Source organism: Octopus bimaculoides, chromosome 9, assembly GCF_001194135.2.
Source record: "Octopus bimaculoides isolate UCB-OBI-ISO-001 chromosome 9, ASM119413v2, whole genome shotgun sequence".
Lineage (NCBI taxonomy): Eukaryota > Metazoa > Mollusca > Cephalopoda > Octopoda > Octopodidae > Octopus > Octopus bimaculoides.
The window spans coordinates 39818032-39828340 of record NC_068989.1 but is presented as its reverse complement, the minus strand read 5'-3'; the positions used below and the strand labels follow the sequence as shown (position 1 = coordinate 39828340).

The 10309-nt window shown below is 36.3% G+C and overlaps 1 protein-coding gene across 4 annotated transcripts in view; it reads right to left on the bottom strand.

Moving 5' to 3' along the window:
* The window catches only part of LOC106874122 (tetratricopeptide repeat protein 23), a 191496-nt gene that overhangs the window by 42681 nt on the left and 138506 nt on the right, over positions 1-10309 (bottom strand). For all 4 annotated transcript variants that reach the window (XM_052970647.1, XM_014921734.2, XM_014921732.2 and 1 more), the window contains exons 10-11: positions 7921-8048; positions 6169-6318 (exon numbers count right to left, since the gene is read on the bottom strand). In XM_052970647.1, coding sequence (XP_052826607.1) covers positions 6169-6318; positions 7921-8048 — 278 coding nt within the window. The remainder of the gene's footprint in view (positions 1-6168; positions 6319-7920; positions 8049-10309) is intronic.

Sequence of the window (10309 nt, the reverse complement as noted above, 5' to 3'; positions counted from 1 at the left end):
AATAATGTATCTGTGTGTGTGTGTGTGTGTGTGTGTGTGTGTGTGAGAGAGAGAGAGAATGTGCATTTGTGCGTTGTGTGTGTGTGAGAGAGAGAGAGAGAGAGAATGTGCATTTGTGTGTGTGTGTGTGTGTGTGTGTGTGTATGTGAGAGAGAGAGAGAGAGAGAGAGAATGTGCATTTGTGTGCGTGTGAGAGAGAGAGAGAAAGAGTGTTTGCCGGTGGGTGTGTATGTGTGTGCTCTGTGTGTATGTGTGTGTGTGACAGAGACAGAGTCTGTGTGTGTGCTGTATGTCTGTGTGTGTGTGTGAGAGGGAGTGTGTGTATGTGTGTGTGCATGTGTGTATGAGAGAAACAGAGTGTATGTGCATATGCTGTATAAGAGAGAGAGTGAGAGAGAGTGCATGTGTCTGTGTGCAAGCTATGTGTGTGTAAGAAAGAGTTTGTGTGTGTGTTTAAGAAAGGGACAATGTGTATGTGTCAAAAATTCTATTGAATCAAAAGCGAGAAGTTGAACAGTATTTCCAAAACATTCTAGCCTTGATAAAAAGAAGTCAAAAGAATGAAATCGAATGGCAAAAACTTGAACTATATCTATTTATATGTGTATATTTACAACACTTGGTATGTATATTATAAACTTTGAAGGCAAAAACAAATCAAGAATGTAATTATAATGACAGCATATCAACAATATAAATGGATGCTGTGAGAGAGAGAGAATGTGTGTGTGGTCAAGAAGCAACCATGACAGTTTTGCTTATAAATTTGGAGGAAAAAAATTTCTATTCAAATACTTTCAGGACAATAGACAAGGTAAGAATACTCAAAATTTTATTCTGTGAAAGAATATATAATTAAAAAAACACTCTAGTCTACCTTACAATTGGAACCAATCATAACATAGACTAGAGTGTTTCAGCAATAATCAAGGTACAACCAAGCATTCTATTAGTATAATAGGTTATGCGTGTATTCATAGCTATATAATGCTATTGTGCCTGCAATCTACTTATGTCTCTGCTGGTGATATCATTAATCTAAAAATTTTATCCACAGAAGATATCAACAGCAGAGACATCTTGTTTCAAATCTTAGTGTTTGAATGTTTTGCTTATAATTTTTCTGCACCATGTGTTCTGTTTTTGGTGCAAAAACAAAACCAGTTGCACAGTCAAAGTTTAACGTTATGGTCGTGAATTCTTACTGGGTAGTTCACATTGATAAGGCTCAAGGATAAAATATCCAAAAGCTGAAACCCGAGTATGTGGATGTCCTAAACTGCATAATATTTTATTTTGTGCTGTTAAATGTATTAATTCTTTCCATTTTCTTTGCAAATTGTTTTTCTCTGTTAATTGGTGCTGTATGGTGGATTAATTTAAGACTCAAACTCATATTTCTAGCAGCTGAATGCTCTTTAAGCATCATTATGCTTAGTGCAAATTTATAATTTATAGCTATATAATGCTACTGTGCCTGTAATCCACTTGTCTCTGCTGGTGATATCATTAATTTTAAAATTTTATCCTCAGATGATATTAACAGTTGTTGGCACTCCGTTCTTATGACGTCGAGGGTTCCAGTTGATCCGATCAACGAAACAGCCTGCTCGTGAAATTAACGGGCAAGCAGCTGAGCACGCCACAGACATGTGTACCCTTAACGTAGTTCTCGGGGATATTCAGCATGACACAGTGTGACAAGGCTGACCCTTTGAATTACAGGCACAACAGAAACAGGAAGTAAGAGTGAGAGAAAGTTATGGTGAAAGAGTACAGCAGGGTTTACCACCATCCCCTGCCGGAGCCTCGTGGAGCTTTAGGTGTTTTCGCTCAATAAACACTCACAACGCCCGGTCTGGGAATCGAAACCATGATCCTATGACCACGAGTCCGCTGCCCTAACCACTGGGCCATTGCGCCTCCGATATTAACAGTAGAGACATCTTATTTCAACAACAACAACAATAATAATAATGATAATGGTTTCAAATTTTGACACAGGAGGAGTAAGTCAATTACATTGACCCCATTTCTCAACTGGCACTTATTTTATCAACCCTGAAAGGATGAAAGGCAAAGTCAACCTTGACAGAATTTCAACTCAGAATGTAAAGATGGTCAAAATGCTACAAAGCATTTTGCCTGGCATGCTAATGATTCTGCTAGTTTGCTGCCTAAATAATAATCCTTTCTACTATAGGCACATGGCCTGAAATTTGGTGGGAGGGGGGGCCAGTCAATTAGATAGAGTCAAGTATGCAACTGGTACTGATTTCATCGAACCTGAAAGGATGAAAGGCAAAGTTGACCTCGGCAGCATTTGAACTCAAAACGTAAAGGCAAACAAAATGCCATTAAGTATTTCACCTGGGGTCTTAACAATTCTGTTAGCTCACCACCTTAATAATAATAATGATAATGGTTTGAAATATTGGAACAAAACTAGCTATTTTAGAGGGGGAATGTTCAAACTGTGTTCAACTGGTACTTGTTTTATTGTCCTCAAAACAATGAAAGGCAATGTTGACACCAATGGAATTTGAGCTCAGTATGTAAGTAGTCAGAAGAAATTCCAGTAATCGTAATAAAAACAACAATACTAAATGATGAAGATGATGATTCCAATTGTTTTTAATATAATCACAAGACTTGAAATCTGGTGAGGAGGGTATAAATAATTATATCATCCCTAGTTCGTGACTGATACTTTGGTTCATCGATTTCAGAAAAATGAAAGTGAAGTTGTCGATATGTCTATCCCAGGAGATAGTAAAGTGAAAGATTGTTGTTGTTGTTGGCACTCCATCGCTTACGACATTGAGGGTTCCAGTTGATCCGATCAACAGAACAGCTTGCTCATGAAATTAACGTGCAAGTGGCTGAGCACTCCACAGACACGTGTACCCTTAACGTAGTTCTCAGGGGTATTCAGCGTGACACAGTGTGACAAGGCTGACCCTTTGAATTACAGGCACAACAGAAACAGGAAGTAAGAGTGAGAGAAAGTTGTAGTGAAAGAGTACAGCAGGGTTCGCCACCATCCTCTGCCAGAGCCTCGTGGAGCTTTAGGTGTTTTCGCTCAATAAACACTCACAACGCCTGGTCTGGGAATCGAAACTACGATCCTATGACCGCGAGTCCACTTCTCTAACCATTGGGCCATTGCACCTCCACCAAAGTGAAAGATAAAGAGTATGAAAAGATGGAGGAGTATGAGCCACTGAAGGAGGAAGTTGGAAAGTTGTGGGAAATAAAGAAAATCTTAGTGATTCCAGTGGAAGTCAGAACATCGGGACGCATATCAGACAGTTTCAAGGACTGCATAAATAAAATTGGAATTGATGCAAAGTTACAGGTCTTGCAAAAGACAGCACTTCTGAGTACAGCAAGGATTTTAAAGAAAGTGCTGTCTATGTAAGGCACAAGAGAAGAAGCATTAAGGGACCGTTGTCAACTTGTTGACTGCTTCCTAACTGAAATGTCCAGATGGTTTAATATCTTAGTATCTGAGACTTTCAAAAATGAAATATCATCATCAACAGCATCATAATGATTATCCTTTCTACTAAAGGCACAAGGCCTGAAATTTGGATGAAAGGCAAAGCCAACATCAGCAGAATTTGAACTCAAAACGTAGTGATGGACAAAATACTACTAAGCATTTCATCCAGCTTGCTAACAATCGTGCCTGCTTGCTGCCTTTATAATAAATAATGATAAGATTAATATTGACAACCCTTTACACTCAAGGCACAAGGACTAAAATTTTGTGGGGAGGGGATTGATTAGTCAATTACATCAACCCCAGTGCTCAACTGGTACTTAATTTATTGAGCTCAAAAGAAGAAGGGCAAAGTTGACTTTGGAAGTTTTAGAACTTGGAAGGTGAAAGTAGATGAAATGCCACTAAGTATTTTGTCTAGTATGCTAACAATTTTGCCAGCTTGCCACAATAATGATAAAAATAATAATGATGATGATGATGATGATGATGATGATGATGATGATGATAGTTTCAAATGCTAGCACAAGGCCAGCAAATATGAAGGGAGAGGTAAGTCAATAGCACTGGACCCAGTGCTCTGATGGTACTATCAACTCTGAAAGGATGAAATGCAAAGTTGACGAAATGCCACTAAGTATTTTGCCCAGCATACTAATGATTCTGCCCACTCAGCCATCACCCTAATAATAATAATAATAATAATAATAATAATAATAACAGCAACAACAACAACAACAACAACAACAACAACAACAACAGCAGCAGCAGCAGCAGCAGCGGCAGCGGCAGCAACAAAGTCAACAGTGATGACGACAGCAATGGTGACGAAGGTAGAGAGTGAAAGCCTTATCTTAGCTGCTCAAGATCAAAGATTATCAACCTGTAACAACCAAGCTGATGTGAGAAAAAATGGAGTAGATCCAGAATACCAATTCTGCAATGATGTGATTGAAACAGTGGACTACCTAATTTCTGGCTGTAAAGTTTTAGCACCAGTGGAGTATAAATCAAGACATGACAGAGTTGGCCAATATCTATACTGGTTTATATGTCAGCATTATGAAATCAAAACTGCCAGCAAGTGGTATAATCGCCACCCTGAATCTGTAACTGAGGGAGTAAATGTAATAATTCTTTGGGACTTCCCAGTACATACAAGCCAAACCATCAAAGCTAATACACCAGATATTGTTGTGAAAGACCAAAACAATAAGGTTTGTTTATTGATCAACATGAGTATTCCTTGTGATCATATCTTGGCAAAAGAATTTGACAAGCTCAGAAGATATAACAATTTGCTCATCGAACTAGAAAATATGTGGCATCTCAAGGCGGTTACAATACCAGTGATTGCAGGGGCACTAGGATTTGCTCAAAAAAGAAACTGAAACTTATTTGACAATGATCCTTGGCTTACTATCCATGCAAGAAGTGCAAAAGATTGTTTTAACTTGTACATCACATATATTAAGAAGAGCATTGTCGCTATGAGAACAATTACAACCCATGTAAATTTTTTTTTGTTTTCTTCTTCCTTTTCCTTTCATTTTTCTTTCTTTCTTTTTCTCTTCACATAACTTGGTTTTATAAATGAACAATCTGGTGTGTTTATTTTAATGGCTTATTAATATATGATTTGAGTTTCTTTGCCCAAGTTGTCGGGAGGGCACTCGGCAAGAAATGAAAACAAAACTGAAAGATCAAAAACTCACAATAATAATTATAAAAAAAAAAAATAATAATAATAAGCAGATGACAACGTTTCTCTAAAAGAAATGGAGAAACTTTCAAAATACAAAGACCTGGAAATAGAGGTAACTCGAATGTGGAATCTAAAAACAAAAACAATTCCTATCATAGTTGGCACATTAGGTATGATAAAAAAATATTCAGACAAATACATAACAAAAACACCAGGACTTTCAAATATATATAACATACAGAAAATTGCACTACTGGGCACTGCACACATCTTATGCAAAACACTTTCAATACGGTAACCATAAGAGCATCACAGCAAACCACAGCACATACCCAAGGCACACAGAGCTGCGCTCGGTAGTGAAGTGAAAGCACGCTATAAAAATAAAACTACTGAAGAAGAAGAAGAAGAAGAAGAAGAAGAAGAAGAAGAAGAAGAAGAAGAAGAAGAAGAAGAAGAAGAAAAAAGAAGAAGAAGAAGAAGAAGAAGAAGAAGAAGAAGAAGAAGAAGAAGAAGAAGAAGAAGAAGAAGAAGAATATTGAACATTTAACATCAGTTTTCCATTTTGGTGTTGGTTGGATGACTTGACAGGAACTGGCAAGGCCAAGGGCCAGACTATGACACAAATTTGGATATGAAGAAGTAATGAAGAGGTTAATCAATTGTATTGACCTCAGTACTTGACTGGTGTACTTTAATTTATCAATCCTGAAAGGATGAACAGCAAAGTTGATTTTGATAGGATTTGAAATCAGAATGCAAAGACATAAAACAAATGTTGCAATATATTTTTGTCTCATGCTCTAATGATCATGCTAATCCCTTGCTCTTGATGATGACAACAGTAGCAATGATGCCACAAATAAAAACAACATTGACGACTTAATTATATGATGTCTTCCACTAGAAATCTAATGGAAATTAATTACATCCTTACAATGATAATTAATCCATTTACCTGCTGATGTGATTTCAAAGCCGTAACAATATCACCATCTGCTAGATGTACCGATGCAATAAGACTATGAGCATTGCTAACCTTCTCTGAATAGTAACCATGTACAGCACATTTCCTGGTGATCCCTGACTGAAGTATCTTTAAAGCCTCCTGCAAAATATCAGTTAGAAATTAATTTTAGCATAATGAAAGAAAGATGTGGTGAGATAATTAAGCTTTTACAGTAGAGGCAATTGATATACATTCTGTGCAAAAATATGATGAGGTGATTCTTCAATTCCTTCAGTTAGATGGCTCACATAGAATAACAATTCCAGAATGAAATGTATCAGTATATTCATAGTAGAGAAGGTAGATAGACGGAGTAACTGAGTCTATTGCTGTTGTTACTGCTGCTGTTAAGCTCAGGATCAAGCAGATCTATGATCAAAAACATTCTATTTGTAACCATCCAATGTGGTTTATTTAAGATTAAATTGTCCAGTATGTTCTTTATTGATTTGGAATGTATCTTTGACACAGTCCTCTGCTCTGCCAAAGATATATTCTGAACATATTTCTTCATACTCCGAATATGAAAAAATATATACCATAGATGAATGGTTTTTGAAATGTGCATAAGCAATGGGGGAGGATGCAACTAACAATGTTAGGAATGAGCATGAAAGACACTCACAAGGAAATTGATTGGCAGTCATTAGAATACTTTGTGGTATTTGTTCTGGTTCTCTGTACTCTGAGTTCAAATCTTGCCAAGTTCAACTTCCTTTTGGGGTCAATATATAAAGTACCGCTCAAGAACTGAGATTAACTCTTCTCTTTCTTTCTCTCCCCATCCCCATTCCTTTAGAAAAAACCAGTTATGTTCAGATCTGGGGAGGGATGAGCTCCATTTGTTTTAAAATGCCTAGGATACATAGTATGTTATGACAATATCACTATGATTTCATCAGGTGTTGAAGGCTCTGCCACCACAACCTACACTACCATTGCATTTTCGTGTGTAGTCTTCAGTAGGGTGGAATACATCTCCATTGAGAGAGGATGGTGACAGTGAAGAGTTTCATAAAGATAAGGATATTTATGGTTAAAGTAATGGAAAGAACACTACTTCAGTACATGTAACCTTCTTGGTTTCGTTGGAATTCTTTCTAATAATTCAAATAACACCAATCATTTTTTAATAGGATTTTCTGAATATTTTAAATTCTTTTAAATATTTTGAAAAATTAATAAGATCTTTAATATTCATTAATTAATACTTTAAAAGTGATTATTTACATTATTTATATTTGACAGATATTTGTCCTCATCTTGATTGTTGTTAACACAATGTTTCGGCTGATGTACCCTCCAGCCTTCATCAGGTGTCTTGGGGAAATTTCGAACCTGGGTTCTCATTCCTAAGGTATTTTTTCGATGTTGTTATTATTATTATTATTATTATTATTCAGGTCACTGACTGGAATCGAACTCGGAATTTTGGGATTAGTAGCCCGCGCTCCTAACCACTACGCCATATGCTCACAGGCATACAAGATGAGGACAAATATCTGTCAAATGTAAATAATGTAAATAATGTAAATAATGTACATAATTCCTCATCTCTTAAATATAGAACTGTATTTAAAAATGATGCTTTAATTTAACTGTAATAATCGTTAGAGAAATATTAATGTATTGATATCATTACTGACATTTTAAGACAACTCAATCTGATACTTTTGAAAAGGAAATTAGTATTTTACCAACCTGGCGACGATTTGTCTTTAGTAAAACTCTCACCAGTTCATCCTCCACAATCAATGTTTTATGGTGCTTTTCTCCATGCACAGCATTACTGATTGTCAAACATTCCCTGAGATATGTTTCAGCAGACACTGAAAAATAGCCACAGATTGGTCATTAGCTTGGTGAATGCATATCTGCTTGGCAAATTGTAACAAGTTCACTTTAGCATTATATTACTTAAAGATCAATGAAATAAATACCAGATATTGAGAGATTCTTTTCTAAAAGATATAGCTATCTACTAAAGTAGATATTTGATCTATCATTATGGTGACACACCTCTACTGTTCTTTTATCCTATTCTGTTTGTCATATTCATCTTGTACTCTGACCTTACATCTCTCTTGCCCTTTATTTCCAAATGGGAATGCCATCTATTCAGCTCTTCAGTAAGACACCTGCTCTTGTCTCTCTGTCTTACTTTCTTATTCTTCAATACTCTGCTCCACTCAGTCAAGGTATCTTGTCTTGCAGGTGCTGCTTGATGACTGCATCAGTACTGGTGAATGAAAAAAACACCAAGCACACTCTGAGAAGTAGTTGACATTAGAAGAGCATCTAGCGACAGAAACTATGCCAATGCAGACATTAGAGCATGATTCAGCCCTCTGGCTCACCTATTCATATCATACCATCCAATCATTGGGTGGAGGCACATGGCTTAGTGGTTAGGGTGTTGGACTCACGATCATAAGATTGTGGTTTTGATTCCTGGACCAGGCAATGTGCTGTGTTCTTGAGCAAAACACTTACTTTCATGTTGCTCCAGCCCATTCAGCAGGCAAAAATGAGTAGTCCTGTAACAGACCAGCATCCCAGCCAGGTGGGGAATATACAAGTCATGGAAACCAGCATAGGAAAAGGGACTTTAAATGATGATGATGATGATGATGATGACGACTTTCCTTTTCTGTGACATGAATTTTAAAAAAATTTTCTTAACAGCACAGTCAAGGTATAGTTGTGTATTTAGTAAAGAAGTTCACTCCACAAACTACATGATTTTCAGTTTGGTTCCACTGTACAAATATCTTCACCTACAACCTCATCTTGACCAAAGTCTTGTAAGTGAAATTTAATAGATGGAAATTACATGGAAGCCTGATGGAAGAATCATTGTTATTCTTGGATAGTAGACTTAATCTAACACTCAGTTTCACAGTCGTGTCTGGTCCTTGAGTGTCTTTAGTAGAGATCAGTATGTTAGGAGCCTTCTTCTCATCCTTCCATTTGTATCTGAGATTCTGTTAAGGGAAAATGAACACAGCAAATTTTCCACTAACTCTGCCATTAGCAAAATAATAGAAAAAAAAAAGAATTTACCACCAACCTGGAGTGGTGTCACCTTACAGAATATTGATGAACTTTCACTAGGTACAATAATATGTATATATGACTGAATGTATGTATCTATGTATATATGAATATGTATATATGCATATATACATATATATGGGCACTGAATGTATGTGTGTGCATGCACATGCATGCATGAGTGATGTGAATATATGCACAGGATGCTTGGGTTAAATTATCAGAGGTTACCATTCCATGGGGCAACTTTTTTTTACAAGTTTATTTATTTGTCTTTTCTTCTTCCTTACACTTACATTTTTATGGGTCTTTCTGCCAACCATTTGCACTTAATTATCAACATCTTCTTCTCCATTTACCTTCCTGTTTTCCAGCTATACATCCTTTATGTTTTGACTGCTTTCATGTTTTTTTCTTTTTTTCCTAGCCCCTTGATATGTCTTAGATTTTAATTAAGTTTCATCTTGTGCAATGACTCTCCAAAAACATAACAAATTTCTTTTTAATTTTACCATTTATATTTATAAGTCTGAATGGACTACCATCTTTCCTGATAGTGTTGCTCTGCACAATATATCAAACTTTTGTTCCATAATTAAAAGACATACCTGGTATATGAATATGTCTGTGTATCATTTATTGTTTTTTTCTGCTACTTTCCTTACTTGTTTGTTATATATATTTCCCCCCTTTCTCCTCAAGACTTGTCTTTATTCACCATCTAATCTCAAGAGACATCATCTATTTTGTAACTATATTTTCATGTTCATTTGTCATGTCCCCTCCTTTATAACTACAGCAGCTAATTTGGCTGACACTGCCTAATTGAACAATATTATTGGATGGTGTCAAAACTGCGATGCTATTTTGGCTGATAAATGATGAAGGGTTGAGCAACCCTAAGTCTATAGTGTATGTGATTCTTTCCATTATTTATGTCTAGTTTTGTCTCCCTATGTCACATTTTTATTGCATAAATATGTACACATATACATATGTCTGTGTGTATGTATGTATACATGTGTGTGTGTGTGTG